At 35.9% G+C, this 24,264-nt stretch overlaps 1 protein-coding gene across 1 annotated transcript in view; it reads right to left on the bottom strand.

Annotated features, from left to right (window-relative positions):
• Positions 1-1,505: 1,505 nt before the first annotated feature.
• Htr2c (5-hydroxytryptamine receptor 2C) overlaps positions 1,506-24,264 on the bottom strand; it is a 75,897-nt gene continuing 53,138 nt past the window's right edge. Inside the window, exons 3-4 of the mRNA XM_042665831.1 lie at positions 20,546-20,746; positions 1,506-2,332 (exon numbers count right to left, since the gene is read on the bottom strand). Coding sequence (XP_042521765.1) covers positions 1,506-2,332; positions 20,546-20,746 — 1,028 coding nt within the window. The remainder of the gene's footprint in view (positions 2,333-20,545; positions 20,747-24,264) is intronic.

Below are 24,264 nucleotides of genomic sequence, written 5' to 3'. Positions count from 1 at the left end.
GTAGCAGGCCCAGGAATGAAGCAATGGCCCACACTTATTGTAACACAACACCATATTTTAACAAAGATTTTAAATTCAGATACATAATTGCAGTAACAATGAAAAGCTTGCCATTTGCACAAATTAGCTGCAGCCTTTCCCTGCACTAGAGAGTTTGGAAGGATCTGAAAATGAGACAAATTTTGTTTAAAATCCAAATGGAAACTCTGTGTTTCTATTATTCCCAGAGTTCAGTAAAAGAGTCTTTTTAATTATTTTTTTCACATTCTAAGGGCCTAATTCAGCAGTCCTTAGTCAAGTAAAACTTCCAAGACCGTTGTCATCAACCCTTACAATACAAATTTTACTTAAAAATGGACTGCTAATTTAGGTCCTATAGATAGAGGTACCACAATTAAGAAAATATTTTAATAAGGCTCAAAATGTTAATTTCACTTTGTGTGTAGCACACGAATTTCCAGAATTCTGAGATCAAAACCGAATTGATGTTGAATCCTGGATTGGGAAATAACTCTGGGATCTCATTTCCCAGTTTAGTCATGGAATTAGGTATTTACTAAGGACCAGAATGAAGACACTAATTCCAGTTTACTTGTCATAAGAATCAGAATTTGAACATTGTCCTAAAGAAGTGAAAAGCGATTTGGTGTGTATATATATATATATATATATATATATATATATATATATATATATATATATATATATATATATTTACATGTATATATATATAAATTTGTCATCCTTCCACTTCTGTAGTTCTGGTTAACCAGCTGCGTGTTTAAATACCACTATGTTTAGGGACAGACATTGCAGCAAAATACCAACACAACATTGTGACAATGTCAAATTTTGCCCCTATATGTAATAACAAGGCTAAGTTCTGCCTTTCACACACAGGAGTGTTTTTCGCAAAGGCAGAATCTATCTTACTTACTGCATGGATGTGTGTAGATGAGCAGAGCAAGAGATTAAAGTATATATTTACTGTCAGTCTGGAAAACATAACACTGGGCTTGACAGTTTCGGTGTGGTTATAATGTAATCACTGTCATGTGTGTGTATCATTCTGGTCTCCTGCAAATGCCACCTGAGACAACATTAGTGTGTCCACATTCACATTAGTGTGTCCACATTCTCTATTCAGGAATAGAGAAAGAGAGGGAAGAAGGGGAGGAGGGAAGGAGAGAGAGAGTGAAGAAGGAAGGAAAAATGGAAAGGAGGAGGGAGGAAGAAAACCATAAACACTCTATTCATCAAAGATTCAAAATAACTTAGTCTCCATCTATTATAAACAGTAAATATAGAACCTTAAATCTCACTTTTATAGGCATGATTGTAAAGTACAGGATTGCAAAGCTATATATATATAATATATGTATGTATATATTATATATATAAAATCTTTTTCACACAGCAATATTTACATATTAGGAAATACCAACAAAGTCAAAGAAGATTTCCCCTACACATGTAGCATCACTGTAGGAGACTATGCTGTTTTCTTACACACTACTAATCCTTTCACTAACCACACTGGAGGGATTCACTGGTATCTCTAAATTCTCCACCTGCATCTCTATACCAGGCTCGCATCGCTGAGGTATCCTCATCACAGGTTCATTGGTATGCCGATAAATATTAACATTAAGCTCCCTCCCAGACAAAGCAGTAGCAGCAACCCTAGGAATCTGTCTGACTGGAGGCTTTTTGTCTGGCTTATAATTGCAACGCAAATAGTTGGAGAAAGCCCTTCGGTAAATTTTGTTAAAGAGAGTATACACTAGAGGATTAATTCCTGAGCAAACATAGCCAATCCAAACAAACACATTCAGAAGTTTTTCCATCAGCTTTTGGTTACATGACTTCCCGCAAAGAACCGACAGAATATTGGTAATGAAAAATGGGCACCACATGATCAGAAACACAAAGAACACAATACCAAGAACTTTGGAAGCTTTCTTTTCATTGTTGATGGCCTGCATCGTGCCCCGAGGACGCCTTTCTTTCTTCTTCTTGCGGCGCGGCTTCACATCTTCGTTGGTGTTGGCAGGGTTCTCTTCCTCAGCCGTGTTCTTCATGCAGCACTTCAGGAAATCCAGGCTGGGCCCAATAGGTTCCTCCGTTTGGCCGCGCAGCAACATCAGGGCTTGTCTGCGTAGAACGTAGATCGTCAGGAAATACGTGATCACCATGATCGTCAACGGGATGAAGAATGCCACGAAGGACCCAATAAGAACGAAATTGGGATCGTTGAGCACGCACGTGGTGTTGTTCACGAACACTTTGTCTTCATCCCTCAGTCCAATCACTGGGATAGGGACCGATACACCTGAAGGAATGGGACACTGTTACAGCACAGGAAATGATAGAACTGATCGCTTACAGTGTAGTACATTCATTTGCTTGCATTTTCCTGAAGACACTTTAGACTGAATGTTTGTTGAAAGCAATTCACAGCATAACTGATGGTCATTGGAATGATTGGATCGCTGTTTAATATCAGGTAAGGGTGGCTTTCTCCTCTAAATTTCTGTAGATGGGATCAAATTATGATTATTGAGATAAGTTATCAGAGATAGTTTATTGAGTTTTAGAAGGCACTGTGATTCCCTGTGTCAGATTTCCAGTATCTGAAGCTGTCCTGGCTCATAGGAGTCAGTCAATAAATATTTGCTCACTCAATAAATAACTTCACATCTGGCCTCAATGACATTACTAACAAGCACTCATTGTTGGCATGTTATCTTTGAAATTCAATAAAAATTATATGTACACCACTTATAAGAGGCTAGTGTGTATGAATATTATTTAAAATAATCTATAATCTATAAGCAGAAACTGAAATGTTTCTTTTTAACAAGGATTTTTTTTTGTTTATGGGCATAAGTAACATTGTTTCAAGGTCAAGAGAAAGAGTACACAGTAGTCTTTCCACAATAGTTTAGTAATAGAGCTGAATAGGAGGCAGAGAGGGGGGGAGGGAAGAGAAAGAGAGGAGAGAGAGAGAGAAGAAAGAGAGAGAAGTGGGAGAGATGAGTATTTTTTGTAATAACATGGACAGTGGAGAGTTTGTGCTTTACCCAGGAAACACTTTAAAAAATAACAAAAGTAAATAGAAGATTAGAGGTACTTTCTGACTTTCTGAAATAGACAAATGTGTCTAATCAAACTGCAGATCCAAATAGTTTCCAAGTATTTGTGGCAATTGCTAACTTTGTAAATGATGGCTTTTTGAGCAAAACATTTGGACCTTAGTAGAAACACTCAGCATGACCATAGGGATGACCATAGGGAAGAAGGACATTTTTATGAAACAATGTTGGTAGAACACAGTTATCTTCCTGCATACCTCCAGTAAGAGCAGTAGTGTGTGTGTGTGTGTGTGTGTGTGTGTGTGTGTGTGTGTGTGTGTGTGTGTGTGTGATGATAGTTTTCAGGTTGCCACATTCTCCACTCTCCCACCAACCTGGAAATTGGAGCTTGAGGCTCCGATTTAGCTGGGAGTTTTGTCTGCCCTCTAGTGGCATCCTGACTTCAGTAGATATAACCTAGATGTGGAGATTTTTTTCCTTCTGGAAATGGATTCCTGATCAATCTTCTAAGTAGTCCTGGAGAAACCCGAGTCTCTGGGGAAGGCTTTGTACAGTGGCTGTAATAGGACTTCATACACTAAACATCTATCTGAGGGATGGTATCCCTCAGAGCACACCTCTAGAGGTGTGTTCACTTACTTCTATCAATTGAGTTCCTCATTTTTCTGAGAAACTTTTGGGTCTACAGAAGACTGTCAAGGGACAGCAAGATAATGGAGCAGAGTCATTGTAGATGAGATGAAGACATTTGGGGAAATTTAAGAGCAACTTCACCCCTAGAATCTAGTGGCATAATTTACATACGCTGAGGAAAGAGTGATCCTAATAATTGCCATTTATTATGCCTATCTTCTGTGCTTTTCAATTTGGTTCAAATTCCTAAACAACAGATGTTTGGTGAGATAGCTTAACCACTTTATCAAATCTATACCATCATAAATTTTGTGTTTAAAAATGATGTATGCTGTCAACAAACAAGCAAACATTCAACTTTCAAACAATATCAGATTATAAATTAATAACAATATATCAATCATAGACTATCTTACTTACTTTAAAATTAAAAGATTGAGTCAGCAGTTCTCAAAGTGTGGTCAAGGACCTTGCGGGTTTCTGAGAATCAAGTATATTTTAGGTTTCCATCCTCAAACATTTATCTTTAAAACTATATTGTTTCCTCTTTTTAGATAAATTTTAGCTAAAACAATGTACCACAATATCCTGAATTTGGACACATGTGTGAAAATTCAACTGTCTTTGTATCAAATTTAATAATATGTTAAAGAGACTTTAAAACCCATAAAAATGCCTGTTGTCTTTCTGATTTTTTGAAGTTATAGTTACCTTTCATAAAAATATGAATATTACTTTTATTCATATTAAGGGGATTTTTCTTATTTAAAATAAGACTATCACAATTTTCAACATTTCCAAATATTAATTTCAAATATAAATGTCAGTAGATATATCTTGTGGAAACAAAAGCTCTTTGGAGCCCTCAGGTATTCCAGAGTATAAAGAGGTCCAGGACATCAAAGTTTGAGAACTGCTGTTCAGTATTGATAGGTGAAGTTATTGAGGTTCTGAAGAGTTAACCCAGCACCACTAAGTCACACACAGACACAGACATAGACACCCCCCCACACAGACACACACATACACACACACACACACACACACACACCACTTTGTCCTCTTTAGCATTTTATTTATTTTAGTGGTTTTGTAATAAGAATCTCATCGATTTTTCTGCCTGCGCTGGCTTCAAATCTCTATCTTCAGATGTCAGCCTCCTAAGTAGGATGACAGGCATGAGCGGCCAGTGCCTGAACCTCTTAGCATTTTAAATTACAACAATACTGACCAATATGCTATTATAATGCCAGTTAAGTATAAATATCAATACTATCAATGAAACACCTTAATTCATAAGTTTATTCATTTCTATAAAAATTCTAAAAGGTATATGTTATTTGGTGAAGTTAATGTCAGAAAAGTTGAGTAAATTTAGCAAATACAATGGGGAAATTTTGGTATTTTTAAAATCTTTAATGTAGACGAGGAAAAGTGGAAACAAATGCATTTTGATAATAATAGTAGTAGCCATTGTCTTCATCATCGTCATCGTCGTAGTAACTTTTACTGAGTGGTTTTCATTTCCTACATCCAGGGCCAAGTATTTTCAAATCAATATATGCTATAATGTAATTTATTCAACCCAGATGAAAAAAGTCCACAAAGAATTATTAAATGGAATGAATTCACATTTCTGAAATTAACTTCAGTACATCTATATCATCTTATAAATATATATAAAATATTATTTTTGAAAAACATGTTATAATCTATGTTCTGCTGTAAATATTAGGTACTACTTCAAGTAATAATAAGTCAAATATTTTGCATGCATTATCTTATTCAATCTTTGTAAACCCCTCAAAAACACTTATAAATTGTTAGGCTTAACTCAGAAAGAAAAAACCATCTTCAGTAAACTTATAAAGTTATAGTTTTGTAGAAAATATCATGCATTTCTGCTAGCACTACTTCATTGAAAATGCATTACAACAGCTACTCTTCACTGAGAGCTTTATTCTGTCTTCTACCCTTTCTGCATTACGTGTTTCATGTATTGTCTCATTCTAATATAATTTTTAAAACTCAGCATTAAGTAAAGTTATTTTACTGCAAAAAATAGTTTCTATTACTTCTTAAAGCCTTGAATTCAAGCAACACAGATTAGTTCTCTTTAAACCATCAGCAAACATCATTTGTCAAGGAATTTTAGATGTACAATTCTTGCAAATTTTAAGACCTTTGAACTTAGGATGTATCTTACAAATTAGTGACTTTACAGTTAGTGCTGGCAATCCAGTAGTTGTTAAATAGTTACCTTTATTAGCAATTATGGTTTGAAAAATTTCTCTTGACATTTTGTCAGATCAAAACTACCACTAAGAAAATTTGTAAAATAAGTTTCAGCTTACAAAATGAGTTTCAGTTAAAATGTTTAAATGAGTAAAAATGAGTTTCAGTTACAGAATTTGTAAAAATGATATTTCTATGTAAATAAAAAAATTATGCCACAACAGCCTAAGAATGTGAAAGCTCTGAGGTGGGGTCCTTAACAATTTCAAATGCCCCAATAAAGTTCAAAGTTTTCAACATTTCCTCCATCTTTGAAAACGAGGAGTTCATTGGTCATTGTACAGAGAACAATTCAGTGAAGTAAGAAATAGATTTCCAAGGGATAGATTATAAGTAAATGGTGATGTGAAAGAAATAATGGAATTACTTTCCTAGGATAGTTTGCCCTACATCAGAATGAAAATACAGATTAGGAAAATTAAAGTCTAACTGCAAAGATAATTCAGAGGGACCTATTTTTTATGTGAGTGTGCCAAGCAGACCTAGGTGACCATACATTATCAGGCTGACTTGAGTAACCTTTTGCCTTGTGGCATTATTAGTGAGTTCCTTGAATGTGGTAGTTGATAATAGAATCGCAGATGGTCATCACTTTACAGTCCATCTGCTTGTATTGACAATTTTGTATGGTCCATATAAATGTTGTAAATATCTAAATGTCCCTTGGCAGATAAAGGATTCACTACTGGATGGCTGAGAGAATGGTGAAGTGAAATGTGAGGTACAGTCAAAGATGGCCACATTACTACTACAAGCTAATGATTAGTTAAGGAAGATTATACTTAAAATGATAGAAAAACAATCACAAAAGAGTTGATGACATATATTCTAAATGTTTTTGTATTTATGGACTTCCTCTTGGGATGACATTTTTTTTTTTGGTTGGTCGTGGGGCTTGAACTCTGGGCCTGAGCGCTGTCCCTCAGCTCTTCAGCTCAAGGCGAGCGCTCTACCACTTGAGCTACAGCGCCACTTCCGGTTTTCTGGTGGTTTATTGGAGATAGGAGTCTCATGGTCTCTCCTGCCCGGGCTGGCTTTGAACCGCGATCCTCAGATCTCAGCCTCCTGAGTAGCTAGGATTACAGGCGTGAGCCACCAGCGTCCGGCTGGGATGATATTTCTGATGGCATAAAATGCCATATAGAATAAAGGTAAAATTTTGAAATGGCTGTATATTTGGGTTATTTTACTAATATTTTAAACTTTTCTTTTTTTATTTTCCTCATGATTCCATTAAGATAATTGTGCTATTTCAAATGTAAATTTTGCCAGAACTGTGAGTTTATTTTCTTTGGTTCAAGTCTAGCACTCTACCACTTGAGCCACAGTGCCATTTCTAGCTTTTTCTGAGTAGTTTACTGGAGATAAGAGTCTCACGGACTTTCCTGCCTGGCTGGCTAAATAGTGATCCTCAGATGTCAGCCTCTTGAGTAACTAGAATTACAGGCATGAGCTGCTGGCACCTGATTAATGTTTGTATATTTTACAATTATCATTACATTCATTTATTTATTTAGCAGTACTGTGTATTGAACTGAGGGCCTTGTGCTTATTAGGGTGACATGATACCACAGAACCTTGCATGTCTCCAGGCTATTTATTTAACTTTATTGCTCTGACTATGAACTAAAGTTAATAAAAATGGAAAGAAATAAAAAATTTAATTACTATTTATCTATTGATATCAACTCATACTAAAAAACTATCCTCAAATTCCATGTCCAAATGGCTTCACTGTTGAATTCTGTCAAATATTTAATAGAGAAATGTAATCTATTTTACATGAATGGCTCCAGGTAATAGAAAAGGAGGGAACTTCTCTAATCTTATGAGGCTAACATAACTCTGATGTAAGAATTTAAGTTAAAAATTATAGAATTGTATCATTCTGGCCATAGAAGTATAAATCCTCAATAATAATTAGCAAAAAAATTCATTGGTATGTAACTATTGTATTGTGAGCAAATGAAAGTCCTCAGAATGATTCCAAAAATGCTAGGATATTTCAAAATTGTATATCAAACAAATTGTCAACATTAATAGAATCAATTAGAGAAAAGTGTACTATTATCACAGTAGGATAGAAAAAAATAGCTTGGCAAAACTCCATACCAATTTCTGATAAAAAAATAAACTTTCTGAAACCAAGAGCAAAAGGTAGCTGGGTGCCAGTGGCAAATGCCTATAATCCAACCTGCACCAGAAAGTCCATGAGCCTCTTATCTCCAATTACTCACTAAAAGGCGAGAAGTGGAGTTGTGGCTCAATTGGTAGAATGGTAGCCTTGATTAGAAACACTCAGGGACAGTGTCCAAATCCTGAGTTCCTGTTATGTGTATGTTTGTGTGTGTTTGTGCGCACATGCACATGTGTGCATATACACACAGAACCAAAGGTCTTTTCCACTGTTTATAAAGGATATTTATAAAACTACAGTTGTTATTAATTACACTAAATGATGTTACATTTAAAGCTCTGTCACTATGATGAGGAAATGCAATGGGAGTTGATATTCAGACACTCAATGCCTTTCTTCTCAATCCTTGCTTTTGGAGACCTATGTACTTTTGATGTGCTCTGCCTCCTTTGAATTATACCTCCTGACACTTCCAATGTAGAAGACATCTGCTTTCTGTTATTTAAGATGAGAACAATTCTGCTTCTATGTAGATTTGCAGGGTTACTATGTCTGTATTTAAATGTGTTCCTCAGCAAGTACTAAATCTAAATGTAAACTTTCCCCAAAGGCTGATCTTACAACTATATGGGCACATAGAAAACAGTGAAGCACAAAAAAAGAGAAGTAACTATAAGCCAAGAAAACTGAGTAGAATCATATTCTGAATAATGGGAGGGACACAGAAGGTGTATTTTGGGTATGGAAAGTTAACTGCCTCATAGAAGAGTAAGACAACAGTCCTCACAAGATAAAATAAACTAGAGAGTAATATACTATTTAACAATGCCCAGTTTCTCAAAGAAATGTTGTTAGATACTCAAAGAAACACAGACTAAAAGCAATAGACAGTACAAAAGGAAGTTAATATAAGCAGACTACAACTAGACATATATAAAATATTGATATTTTAAAGTGAATATTTTACATATCAATTAATTGAAGGAAAGTATGATATAAATGATCAGTGAAACAATAATGTTAGTAGAGAAATGGCAAATATAAAAATATCAAGTGAGAATGGTAACATTGGAAATTTAAAAACAAAAGAATCATCAGATAATATGATTGCAGATTTCAAAGATCAAAAGAATCAGTGTCTAGGAAATGAAAGGATAAAGGGAAAAAAACAACAAAGCCTAAGATATGTGAAATATCTATGAAAATGGCAGTTAGGACCTTCAAACATTTGTTCCTCCATAAAAGCAACAGAAATGCTGAGCAAAAATAGTCAATAATTGTAGAACTGTGGAAACTAACCAAATTCTTATGGCAACATAGCAAATATTAGTTCAATAAAAATGTCTCAGTATTGCTAAGAATTTTTCTTTTCCTGTCACCTGTTCTCCAGATCAGTATCACCTTGAAAAACAACAGTTGACATTCCGATATTAGAGGTACCAAAATAGAGTAGCTGTTCGTTTGAAGCCATGAACCGAAACAATTGTCATTATTTAACCTGTCTGCTTTTCTTTATTGGCTCTGACTTTAGGAGTTTAATATCTCCCAGAGGGACAGTACTGAGAAAGTTTTACTGGAAAATGTTTTAACATCTGGGCTGCCTGAGGCAGTGACTAACAATCAGGAAAACCAATAGACTAAGAAAAAAAGTTGAAAAAATAGCTGAAGAAAAATATGCCCATAAGGGCTTTCAAAAGACCCAACATATTCCTTATTATTTAGAAGAAATCCTGTTTATCTAAGTCTGTATGCATTGCCAAGACTGCGTTTTTAAAACCTGAGAAGACATGAAGTTCTTGTTTCAGGCTGACCTTAAGCTCTCTTCAGGAAGTAAAGACCATGCAGAATTGCAAAGTGCCTGGCTGAATGTTAAAGAAATGTTCCAACTACAATCCAGCACCTGGCAGGGACTGGGAGATTTATTGGTTCCAGGCATTTAAAATAATCTAAGAATTACTTCCAGAAAGTCATTAAACAAACAATAAAATAATAAATAGCGGAAACAACAAATATTACATAATAAATATAATCTAATTGCTTAAGTTCCAGGTGAGTATGACCAAGAACTGGTCTAGATGCTAGCCTCTAGATGCTGGGAATACTGATAATGGACACTAAAATAACAGTTCCAGAACCAGAGAGGAAAGTAAAGAAGAACCGAGGTCATCATCCAGCTCAACATCCCAAAAGGGTGAACTTCCTAAAGTGAAGACAATACTCAGAAAGAAGAATGCTTTCAGTTGATCCTAGCTCTATAGATGATCCAAAGATTTGGATGGAGGAGGGAAGTAAAGAAATTGGGAAAGAGATTACTGGAAGGATGTTACCCAGAGCAAGAGTAAAATCTAAAACTCACCTCAGAATTATTTTCTCTAAGCCATCCAAATTTGATTGTAATAGTCTGTTGAACAGTTGGAACATCAGGGCATTGTTGAAAATATTGATAGAGTATGATAATGCTTATTGAAATGAACTTCAAGAAATGGAAACAAGAAGAATTTTTTATTTTGCCTTTTTGCTTTTGTTTTTGTTTTTCTCCTTTGTTGCTGTTTTTGTTTTCTGTAACTTTTGTCTTGTATGTAAGTTTATCTGTTTTGGGGAAGGCAAGAGGGGAGCACAGAAGTGGTGGGACAAAGGGTGGACAAATATAGCAGTGATACTCACTAGACACTATGTTGAAAATGAACTATACAACTTGTGGGGGGGGGGATTGAGAGGGAAAAATTGGGAGAAAGTGAGGGAAGGGGTGACACTTTTTGAAAAGAAATGTGCTCATTACCTGACTTACAAAACTCTACCCCCTCTGTATATCAACTTTACAATGCTGTTTTAAAAAGATAAGAAAATAATAGAACAATTGGCTAGTTATTAGTGGAGCTTAACAATTGATCATAGTCAAGAGCCCAAGGCATTGTTATCCGGGGCAAACATGCCAAACAAGGCATGGTAAATAACAATAAAGGAAGGGGTGCTAAAACACGTTCCCTAAAATGCCTCAATTGCAACAAAATTACATGATCTATAAAGAAACAAGTAAATATAACATATACACTGGAATAAACAGTAAAACAAGCACTTGTGGGGCTGGGAAAGTGGCTCAGTGGTAGAGCGCTTGCCTTGCGTGCCTGAGGCCCTGGGTTCGATTCCTCAGCACCACATAAGCAAAAAGAAAAAAGCCAGAAGTGGCGCTGTGGCTCAAGTGGTAGAGTGCTAGCCTTGAGCTGAAGAGCTGAGGGACAGCGCCCAGGCCCAGAGTTCAGGCCCCACGACCGGACCCCTCCTCCCCCCCCCAAAAAAAAACAAGCACTTGTAAGAGTAAACAACTGATATTTAAGAAAAAGTTTTCAAACTAACCTATAAAGATGTTAGAAGAACTAAAGGACTTGCCTGGGTATGCTGGGCATGGTAGGTTTCAAGTTTAAATTAAAAAATAAACAAAGGAAAGTGTAGTTAAGCAAGAAAAGGAAGATATAATGAGATAAGGAATAAAAGGAAGATATAATGAGAAATAGACAATATAAATAGTAATTATTAAAGGGACAAATATAAAATCTGGTATTGATAAGCATACTGATAACCCCTGTTTTCACTGTATTTAATGTTGGTGCCCTGCATCTTGTATATACACTTTTCTAATTTGGGGAGGGGAAGGGAAAAAATCAAATGCCTAAATAAGGATACAGGATGTCTCATTGTAAGAATGAGATGTACAAAACACTATGTTGAAATGAACTTTACAACTTTGGCAGGGAGGAGGGTAGTTGTGGAGGTGGGAGGGAAGGGATGATGATAGGGGGAAAACAAAGGAGGAGGCAACAATGCTCAATAAGAAATGTACTCATTACCTTGCTCATGTAATTGCAAACCCTCTGTATAGCATTTTTACAATAAAAGATGTACAAAAACAGAAAATTTAAAAATCCATAGAGGTATTCAAAATTGAATTTGAAGTGACCAAAGAACCATTTATTAACTTGAATATATTTTATAAAGATTATGCAAAAAAAAGAACAGAAAATAAATGGAGTATTGTAGTTGAAGAGAATTAATCCTGCAACAAGCACCCCACAAAAGGCAAGTGAAAATGGAGAAGATGACTAACCCAGCCAGGTAGAGATTTGCAAGATGGACTATCCTTATGCTATCCCCTCATACATGGGATTTTGCTTCACCTAGTCCTGAAACAGCACATCAACCATAGACTTGCAGCAAAGTTGGATTTAGGGTACTATTAAGAGCTGAACTAGAAGTGACCAATGGATAGAAGAAAATAATGGCCTGCTTAGAATTTCTGGAAGACATATATACAGAATATAAAAACTGGACTAAAATAGCTAATTCTTCAAAGCACAGATGATATTGTATGCCAACAAGCATCGTGGCTCACAACTGAAATCCCATGTATTCAGAGAAAAAGGAGAAGAGAAAAATTACTTTTCAAGGCCAACATTAGGGAAAAATTTAGTGGAATCTCATTCCAACAAATAAATTGGGTGTTCTGGTTCATATTTGTAAATTCAGTGATACCTAGGATGCATACATGGGAGGATTACAATCCTAGGCATACCTACAGAAAAAGTGAGTTCCAGCTGGATGCCAGTGGCTCACGCCTATAATCCTAAGTACTCAGGAGGCTGAGATCTGAGGATCGAGGTTCAAAGCCAGCCCAGGCAGGAAAGTCAGTGTAACTCTTATCTCCAATAAACCACCAGAAAACCGGAAGTGGCGCTATAGCTCAAGTGGTAGAGCACTAGCTTTGAGCTGAAGAGCTGAGGGACAGTGCCCAGGCCCAAAGTTCAAGCCCCACGACCCAGAAAAAGTGAGTTCCTATGTAAAAATGGCCTAAAGCAAAAAGGGTGGGGAAATGGCTCAAGGGACAAAGAGCTTGCCTATAAAACACAGGGCCCTAAAATATAATCCCAGGAACACACACACACACACACACACACACACACACACACACACACACACAAACTAACCAAATAGCAACCAACATGGGAAAACTCAGAAAATTTGAAATAATTATTTCAAGTACAATCAGAGTCTTTGTGAAATAAGATAAGTGAATCTGTTATATTATAGAAAAGGTCTAGAAAAATCAAAACAATTTAAATCTCAAACAAAAATCCTAAAAGTTATAAGAAAAGTTAAAATAAAACAATAGAAAGTATCAACAGTAGAACAAATAGAGAAGAAAAAAATCACTGAGCTTGAAGATAGGCTACTTTACCCAGTTAGAGAAGGAAGACAGAAAAATAATGAAAAGGATTAAAGAAAATTCATAAGAACCTTGGGGAATTAACGAGGGAATTGAGAATAACAAATGTGTTTATCCACTTCTAAGGGCATGTAGCTTGAAAATGATTGGATTGGAAAAGATATTGCATGCAAATGCAATCCAAAATAAAGCAGGATTAATCAAACTTTTATCAGATAAAACATACTTTACTCAAAAACAGTAAAAAGCAAAAAGGAAGTTCATTGTTTAATGATTAAAGGATCAATTCTTCTAGAGAAAATAGAAAGTACACATAAAACAATAAGAAAGATAATCGAATGAAAAGCTTGGTTTTTTGGTTGTTGTTCACTAAAAGAATGAATAAACACATTGGGCCGGGAAGGTGGCTCAGTGGTAGAGCGCTTGCCTTGCATGCATGAAGCCCTGGGTTCGATTCCTCAGCACCACATAAGCAAAAAGAAAGCCGGAAGTGGAGCTGTGGCTCGAGTGGTAGAGCGCTATCCTTGAGCTGAAGAGCTGAGGGACAGCGCCCAAGCCCAGAGTTCAGGACCCACGACCGGACCCAAAAAAAAAAAAAAAAAAAGAATGAATAAACACATAAAACAAATATTAATCAACCTTTTCCCATAATGATTGGGCACTTTTATAGCCCACTTTCAGCAATCGACAGACCATTCAGGAAAAATCCCAAGTTACTCTGTAACGTATGACAGATATATTTAAAAAAACATCAGGGGGACAATGTTCTCAACATGTACCAAGTGTTCTTCAGAAAAGACCACATCACAGGCTGAAAACAAGTTTGATTTAAAAAAAATCCTCATATTGGATACCTTTTTAGGCTGTTGCAATAAAACAGTAGTAAATACAAGAAAATATTGGAAACTAAGAATTAATGGAATTTAAACAACTTGGACAGCCAATATGTAAAGGAAGAAATCAAGGAAGAAATAGTATACATCCTAGAAATCAACGAAGATGGAAATACAATATATTTAAATATATGGAATACAAAAAAGGCAGTTTAAAAGACAAGTTTTCAGCATCAATGACAACATCAGAAAAACAAAAAGGAGAAAGATATCAAATAAGTTATTATTGTACTCAAAGAATTAGAAAAACAAGAGAAATGCAAACCTTAAATTGGAAGAGAAGAAATAAAACAGATTAGAGCAGAGATAAATGAGATAGGGACTTAAAACCAACGTGGAAAACAGAATGAAGAGCTGTTTATTTATAAAGATAAATAAAAGTCTTAGCTAGATTATGATCTATAACAGGCAATGGGATTAAATTTTCCCCAACAGAAAAGCCCTAGACTAGAAAAAATCCCTGTTGAACTGTACCAGACCTTTACAGAAAAATTATCACTAATGTTCTTCAAACTATTGCATAAAATAAAAAGAAAAGGCACACTATTAAACTCACTCTATAAAGATAGCATTGCTTTGATATCATAATACTGATGATATAACTGAATAACAGCAAAAAAGTGAACTATAGACCAATTTCTTGATAAACATGAAAAACTTGAATGGATCAAGAAAACGTGGAATACACACACACACACACACACACACACACACACACACACACACACACACACACACACACACACACACATTGGAATTCTATGTCTCCATCAGAAAGAATGACACCTCCCTGTTTGTTAAGAAATGGAAAGACTTGGAAAAAATGATATTAAGTGAAGTAAGTCAGACTCAAAGAAACATAGAGTTGGGTGTCGGTGGCTCATGCCTGTAATCCTAGCTACTCAGGAGGCTGAGATCTGAGGATCAAGGTTCAAAGCCAGCCCCGGCAGGAAAGTCTGTGTAACTCTTATCTCCAATAAACCACCAGAAAACCGGAAGTGGCGCTGTAGCTCAAGTGGTAGAGTGCTAGCCTTGAGCTAAAGAGCTGAGGAACAGCACTCAGGCCCAGAGTTCAAGCCCCACAACGGACACACACACACAAAAGAAACATAGATCCCATGGTTTCCCTTATCTGCAATAACTAGTATATGTCTAGGACAAGCAGAAGAGGTCAAAAGCTATATACATATGACCATATAATCTGATTGTAAGGGAAATGAACACCAAGATAGGGACAAAAGTGGTTTTATCTTTCTTCTGTTGATTTTAATGTACTTATAATGCACATGTGATTTTTTTTTTGTATATTCTTCCCCTGTGATACAGCCCCTGTGTCACTGTATTTGATTCCCGTGTCCTGTATCTTGTATATACATTTTTCTAATTTGGGGAGGGGAAGGGAAATAACAAAATGCTGAAAAAAGAATACAGGATGACTCATTGTAACAATGAGATGTACAAGACACTATGTTGAAAATGAACTTCACAACTTTGCGGGGGTGGGGGTAGGGGGGCGGGGGAAGGTTGGGGAGGGATAAGTTGGGAAGTGAGGAGGAAAGGGATGGTATGGGACAAACAAAGGAGGAGGTAACAAAGCTCTATAGGAAATGGACTCATCACCTTGCTCATCTAACTGTAACCCCTCTGTACAGTATATTTACAATAAAAATATATTTAAAATTTTAAAAAAGAAAAAATAAAACATAAAAGAAAATTTAATTACACATTAAAAAGATTATACACCGGGATCAAGTTGGTTTCATTCTAGGGATGCAAGATGATTCAACATATATGAATCAATAAATCAATAAATGTAATGCAGTACCTACACAGGATCAGGGTCAAAAGTCTCATGATCACCTCAATAGATGTAGAAAAACCTTCAACAAAATTTAACATTTCTTGAAGATAAAAGCTTTAAAGATACTAGGACTAAAAGAATGTGCCTAAATTTAACGAAGGCTATATATGACTTATAGTATAAGACTTATATATAAGACTTATAGCCAAAATTGTACTGAGAAATCAGGTACAAAACAAATGCATTCACTCTTCCTACTATTTTTGTTTTCCAGTATTGGAGTCTTTATCAGGGCAATATACTTAGCAGTAAGCACCCTACCATTTGAGCTCTACTCCAGCCTTATTTTTCATTTCCTGTAGTTATTTTTTTAATAGGGTCTCATGCCTTTGTCCAGAGACATCCTTGGACTGAAAGCCACCTAAAATCTGTCTCACATGCAACTAAGGATTACAGATGTGTGCCACCCTATCTAACCATTATCTGTACTCACATTTACTGTACTGAGGCAAGAGAAAGAAAAGGGAATACAAATAAGAAAGAAGAAAAATTACCACTATTTGCAGATACAGTGTTACACTTAACGGATCCTAGATATGATACTAGAAAATTTTTAGATCTGATAATATTTTCAGCAAAGTAGCAGGATATAAAATCAACATAAAACCCAGTGGCTTTTCTATAAACCAATGATGAACATACTGAAAAGGTAAACCAAAAATATTATCATATATATAGTAGCCTCAAAAACATACCTAGGCATAAACTTTAGGAAATATATAAATGATTTCTACAATTAAAAACTATAGCCACTGTGGAAAGAAACTAGAAGAAAATGGAATATGGAAAAATAACTGTCATGGTCATGGAGGGCAGAATTAATAATGTGAAAGCAATGATACCGAAGTCCATAGGCAAATTCTATGTAATTCTTATTGAAATTCCAATTATGTCCTAGGGCTGGGAAGGTGGCTCAGTGTTTAGAGTGCTTGCCTTGCATGCATGAGGCCCTGGGTTCAATTCCTCAGCCAGAAGTGGGGCTATGTCTCAAGTGGTAGAACACTAGCCTTGAGGTGAAGAAGTGAGGGACAGTGCCCAGGCCCAGAGTTCAGGCCCCATGACCAGCCAAAAAACAAAAACAAAAACAAAAACAACTCCCCAAAACAAAAAAAAACAAACAAACTTCCAATTATGTCCTAAAAATCATAAACACAAAATCACCAAAGCTGTCATAAACAAGAAGATTAACTTCACCTCTATTATAATACCTGATTTCAAATTATGCTACAGAGCCATTATAAAAAAAAAACAACTTGGTCCTGGTACAAAAACAGAAACCTAGATCAATGGAATTTAGGTAGAACTAGAAATAAATCCACATAGCTATAGCCATTTGATTCTTGGCAAAGGCACCAATACACACATTGGTAAAAGATAAGCTTTTCAACAAGTAGTGCTGGGAAATCTATGTATCTATAATAGACTAAAATCTCATCCTTACTTTTCATCTTGTACAAAAATGAACCCAGAATAGATCAAAGACCTTAATGTAAGACTGGAATTTGAAACGAGAAAAAGAAAACACTTGAAGATACAGACATAGGCAATGACTTTCTGAATTGGACTTCAATAGCTCAGAAAAAAGATAGCAACAATTGATAAAATGGAATTGCAACAAATTTAGAACATTCAGCTTTCAATGCCTATGTGCATCTCTTTGTTTCTGTTTTGTTTTCTCTTCTGTCTTATTTGTTCACTCATCTGTCTTTGGGATGGTAAGAAGGACAGAGAAATGGAGAGACAAAGGGTGAACAAATACATCAGTAGTACTCACTAGACACTATGCTGAAAATGAACTACACAACTTGTAGGTAAGATGGGAGAGAAAAATTGGGAGAGAGCGAGGGGAGGGGTGACTTTGTCCAAAAAGAAATGTACTCTTTACCTGACTTATGTAATTGTACTCCTCTGTAATCACCTTTGTAATAACAACAATAAGGCATAAAAAACCCTTCTGCGTATCAAAGGAAACAATTACCAGAGTGAAGAAGGAGCTTATAGAAATGGAAAAAAAAATCTTTACCAAAAATTCACCTGACAAAAGATTCATATCTAGAATATAAAAACAAGTAAAACATAAACACCCAAAGAACAACAAATCCAATTATTACATGGACAAATGAAATGGACACAATCTCAAGGGAAGAAGTACAATTTGCCAATAAATATGTGAAGACATGTTCTTCATCCTCAGTCCTAAGGAACTGCAAATAAAAACTTAATGGAAATTATACCTCACGTCAGCCAGAGTGAGCATTCATTATCAAGAAAATAAAGAACAGGGAGCTGGGGAGGTGGCTCAGTGGTAGAGTGCTTGCCGTGCATGCCTGAGGCCCTGGGTTCGATTCCTCAGCACCACATAAGCAAAAAGAAAAAGGCCAGAAGTGGCGCTGTGGCTCAAGTGGTAGGGCGCTAGCCTTGAGCTGAAGAGCTGAGGGACAGCGCCCAGGCCCAGAGTTCAGGCCCCATGACCGGACCACCCCCCCCCAAAAAAAAGAAAATAAAGAACAACAAATGCTAACAAGAATGTGGGGGAAAGAAAGCCTCATCATATGCTATTGATGAAGTGTAAACTAGTGAAGCCACTATGAAAAGCAATATAGAGGTTCCTGTGCCAGACTGCATTCTTATTTGGTCCATGTTTGCTTACAATGCTGTGAAATGAGCTTTTTTATTCTCTATTTGCCACTGAAACTTTTAGTTGCATACTTGCTAAAGTGAACTAAAAGTCACAGTCATTTTTTTGCAGTTTCTGGCTGTTTCTAAATGCTGTCCATGTGATTGTTCACTATTTTATTAGACTGTCAATGCTTTTGGAGATTTTGTGCACATTTTTTAGTTGTCTTCAGTCTGATGGGAAAATTGCCCAGTTTGTCATTACTGAAAGCTGATGTATCTAAATTTCACTAATCCCTTATCTTAAAACACAAATTTAACTTATCCCTTATCTTAAAACGCATAAATTCATTTGATCAGTAAAGACACAAATCTTTAGATCAGTGAAGATTGTAGAGAGTTCTTGATCTTATTATAAATGTTACCTAAATATTTTACAGAAACTAATTTGAATAGAAATTATTTAATAGGACATAAAGCAAACTCAACTGGAAGAAAACACAAAGAGGATTGTAAAAGCCCTCAATAGGATTTAGATAAAATTCTTCATTTTAATATTAGCACTGTTCAAATGTTTTAAAATATATGCTTTGTATGTCCCTCCCCCACAGTGTAACCCCCGCTTTCACTATATTTGATGTCAGTATAACATGTGGAGGAGACGGGGACAAACAAGTCGTTTAAAGATTCAGGTGGACCTGTTGCAACAATGAGAAGTACAAAATGTCATGTCAAAACCAGCTTTACAATGTCGGTGGGGGGGGGGGGAGGGGAGGTATGATTGGGTGGGGGGGAGGGGGGAGGCTGGGAAGGGAGGTGAAGGGTAAACAAAGGAGGAGGCTGCAATGCTTGGTAAGAAATGTATGCATTATCCTGCCCATGTAATTGTAACCCCTCTGTACAGTATATTCTCAAATAAAATAAAATAAAATTAAAAAAATATATTAAATATAAGCAATTTCATGACGATTTATTTCCCTTAAATTCTCTCAATTCTTAAAGGAGCCAGTAACTTCACTTCTTGTGTAATCAGAATTCAAGAATATAATTTAGAGCATATGATAAATAGTGGCTTGTAGATTTAATAGCACCAGAAATTTAAAGCATATGTACTTCATGAAGATTCAGATTGCATTATTAATTTTTCCATGTAACAGTTTGTGAAATTACAATAAAAATATGAAGGTTTATATTCTGGGATTGATGCAGCTTTTCTAAGATCTAAATGTTATCATTTAAAAATTTATACTTCATACAAAATGTCATGTCAAAACCAGCTTTACAATGTCGGTGGGGGGGGGAGGGGGGGTATGATTGGGTGGGGGGGAGGGGGGAGCCTGGGAAGGGAGGTGAAGGGTAAACAAAGGAGGAGGCTGCAATGCTTGGTAAGAAATGTATGCATTTTCCTGCCCATGTAATTGTAACCCCTCTGTACAGTATGTTCTCAATTAAAATAAAATAAAATTAAAAAAAAATTTATACTTCAATTTATAGCTTTTTGGTTGTTAGAGTGTTCTAAATATCACAATGGATTTGTATCTGTGTTGCAGAATCTGTTGGCATACTAAAGCAAAAATTACCAGAGTAAATGGAAACTTTATATCATTATATTCATATGAATTATATTTGTTTCATTATTGTTAACCTAAATATCAGATAAATAGGTTAAGAATAATTGTTTTACACATTCCCGAGTACACGCAATTTTACCAGTCGACGTCTGTGCGTTGTTCACAGTACATAATCCGAAGGTATTGAGCATAGCCGCTGCAATTCTAATGGCCCAAGTGTATTTACCTATTGAAATTGCCCAAACGATAGCAATCTTCATGATGGCCTTAGTCCGCGAATTGAAACGGCTATGCTCAATAGGATTACGTATTGCTACATACCGATCCAGCGATATAGCGCAGAGGTGCATGATAGACGCCGTAGAAAACAGGACGTCTAAAGAAATCCAGACGGGGCACAAATATCTAGGTAATGGCCAGACATAATCTGAAAGAGAGCAGAGGGAAGACAAAAACACATTATTCAAATTGTACTGCCTAAAGTTAAATTTTAGTCTGCTTATTTTCTTCTTTATCTAAAGCTTTCAAATAAAGTGAAATTTTAAAATTACTTTTCATACTGATGATGATGGTGATGATAATGATGATGATAACAGTGACAACAACAATGACTTCAGTGATATTTTTATTGAATTAAACTTTATATACCATGAAAGTAATAAAGTGTAAAATTCCATTGCAGTTAAAAATTCACAATATCGTACAAACATCGTCTCTCTCAATTCTGAAATATTTAATCACTTGTTCGAGAAACCAGTATCCATTAGTTAGTCATCTCTCCTATTTCTTCCTTGCTTAAACCCTGGGCAATCTCCAATCTGCTTTCTGTCTTTACTTAATTTAGGAATTTCACATAGTTGGAATTTATAAACATTTTATCTTGTTACTTTCACCTCACAATGTTTTCAAGGTTTATTTATTTTGCAGCAGTATCAGTATTAATTGTTTTTAATGGTTGATATTGTGTTCAGTTGGGATTTTGGATTCTTTTTTAAGGGCTTCTTAGTGGTGCTATGTATAGATGCATATTAGTTTTATATACTACATGTTTACTGAAATGCTTTATTATGTCTACTTTTGTGTGCATGGAGTCTGGGATTTTGCACATACAAAATCATGTCATCTGTGGATAAAGGTAATTTTTATTTAATTTTTTCACCTTCCTTTTGACTTGTTCTTTTCTTGCTTAATTGCTCAAGATACATTTTTCAGTACAATGCTGAATGAAAATAGTGAATGTAGACATCTTTTCTTTTTTCCTTACCTTATACAAAAATATTTAGTTGTTTTTATATTGGATTTTTCATAAATACATTTAATCATTGTTGACAAAGTTCACTTTATTCCTACTGTGTTAAGCACCACTAATATTTTTAAATGCATAAAATGTGTTTTAATATTTCAATTATTTTGTTTAAAAGCACTAAAAAGTCTCAGCCAATTCTTTTTAAAAATTTTTTATTTTTGTATATTTTCAGCCAATTCTTTTTTTTTTTTTTTTGTCGGTCATGGGGCTTGAACTCTGGGCCTGGGCACTGTCCCTCAACTCTTCAGCTCAAGGCGAGCGCTCTACCACTTGAGCTACAGTGCCACTTCCAGTTTTCTGGTGGTTTATTGGAGATAGGAGTCTCAGGGCCTCTCTTGCCCCGGCTGGCTTTGAACCGCGATCCTCAGATCTCAGCCTCCTGAGTAGCTAGGATTACAGGCGTGAGCCACCAGCGCCTGGCATAACACAAGTTTTAAATGCATTTACTTGTGATACCATACATGTATGAAAAGATAACATCAATCATACACAGATTGTTTGAAGAAAGGAATTACTTCTCAACATATTTCACGAGCAATCCTGTCCTTGAAAATAAATCTGAAATTTGCACTCTTATACAGATAAAGGAGGAAATTACGGAATGAAGTAAAAAAGTGAACAAACATTTTTTTTTTTTTTTTTTTTTTTTTTTTTTTTTTTGGGTCCAGACATGGGGCCTGAACTCTGGGCCTGGGCGCTGTCCCTCAGGTCTTCAGCTCAAGGCTAGCGCTCTACCACTTGAGTCACAGCGCCACTCTGGCTTTTTTCTTTTTGCTTATGTGGTGCTGAGGAATCAAACTCAGGGCCTCATGCATGCAAGGCAAACGCTCTACCACTGAGCCATCTTCCCAGCCCCAGTGAACAAACATTTTATATGATAAAATAATATCTACAATCTAGAACAACATGTTAACTTTCTTAATTCTCTAAAGAATATCTAGATATTTTATAGCATATAACATAAATAATGGTTAACTTTTGAAGGATTTCCTTTGCATGTGGAAAGACAAGAATGCTCACTAAAATGACATCCATTAGTGTACTATGAAAAGTAAAAGGAATAAAAACTTAGGGATTTAAAAAATACAAACAAAAATCCCCCACCAATGTGAACATAGAATAGTGCAACAACTTTACAGATAAATCTTAAGTACTAGTAGATAACTTTAGAAAGGTTGTTGGATATAAAGGCGGCAATTAGGAGGATTAAAGCCAGCTTAGGCAAAGAGTTAGTGGAACTTCGTTTCAACAAAATAAGCTGAATGTGATGCTGCTTTGTTGGCATTACTAACAGAACTGTTTTCCTGTGAACCCCTTCTCTTACAGAGTGGTGATTCTTGTGTAAGAATACATCAATCTACTATGAAAATTAGAGAAACATAATGGGAAGTTATTAGTAAATATATTCTGTTTAAATGTCTTATTTTTTAGTGTAATTTTTTTTGTCAATCATGGGGCCGGGCGATGTCCCTCAGCTCTTCAGCTCAAGTCTAGTGCTCTATCACTTGAGTCACAGTGCCACTTCCATCTTTTTCTGCTTATGTAGTGCTGAGGAATCAAACCCAGGGCCTTGTGTATGCAAGACAAGCACACTACCACTGATACCTTCCCAGCCCTAAATTGTACTCTTTCTATAGAATCAGAAGTAGAAGGCCTATGTAATTAGCTGAGGGTTGCTCCCATTTTCTGGACACCAGACTCTACACTGCTTATTCTCATTACCTAGCCTTGTACAGGATTCATTGCTGATTGGATAGTGCATCAAACATTATCCCTATCTGCTAAATATTGGGGTGTATGAAACTAGCTTTCTTTCTTGAAATTACATATGTCCTTCTTGTTTCTTGCCTGATATTAGATTGTGTTTCTACTCAATTTAGGATTTTTGTATCCTCTCTGGACTATTCCCAAATACCGCACTTCTGATTTGCATATTCATTTTTGGCATTTGTGTCTTTTCATTTATAAACTTTTCTTTTATCTATAAATAAGAATGAGATTGTCTCCCCTTGTAGATACTTTGCTGCTGTCATCCTAAATAAATATATCCAACTCCCAAGTGCCATGACCTTGGTGCAGTTCTGATAGTAGGGGCATTATATATATGATTAGATTAATTTCTGGCAAGTCGCTTGGCTCTTCTGATGGCTAATATGGCTCAATGCAGATGTACTTACCTGAATTTAGAGACCTATACACAACTTCCTCTTACAAACTACAGTCATATGCTTAGTCTATCGTTTCTACTACACATTTCTCAGAGTGCCTTCCTAGTGATGTAACTCAGCATTTCTCTTTTCTTTACGTGTAGATTCAATAGCTCTTCAGTGATGCTGAGTGGTAGTCCTGGTTTCTGACCTGATGAAGTGGGCCAGGTGATGGGACATCCTACATATGCAACCAGCCAGCCCCCTCTTAGTATGGAATAGGGTTTTCCTGGCAGCACTATGCAGGATGTTCAACCTCCCAGCCCATGTGAAGGTCAACTGCTCCACCATGAAAGTTCCAGCAGCTGTTGGAAGATGTTATTAATAGAAGCTTTTCTGTATGATTGACATCATATAGGCTCCTTCTGGTCATGTATTTTGTTCCTGATGAACTGGCTGTGATTATTAATAGTCCAAATGATCTAGAAATCT

This window comes from Dipodomys spectabilis, unplaced genomic scaffold, assembly GCF_019054845.1.
Source record: "Dipodomys spectabilis isolate Male_0828 unplaced genomic scaffold, ASM1905484v1 ptg000353l, whole genome shotgun sequence".
Taxonomy (NCBI): Eukaryota; Metazoa; Chordata; class Mammalia; order Rodentia; family Heteromyidae; genus Dipodomys; species Dipodomys spectabilis.
Note: the sequence above shows the minus strand (reverse complement) of the source record. Positions and strands in the feature narration are given on the sequence as shown.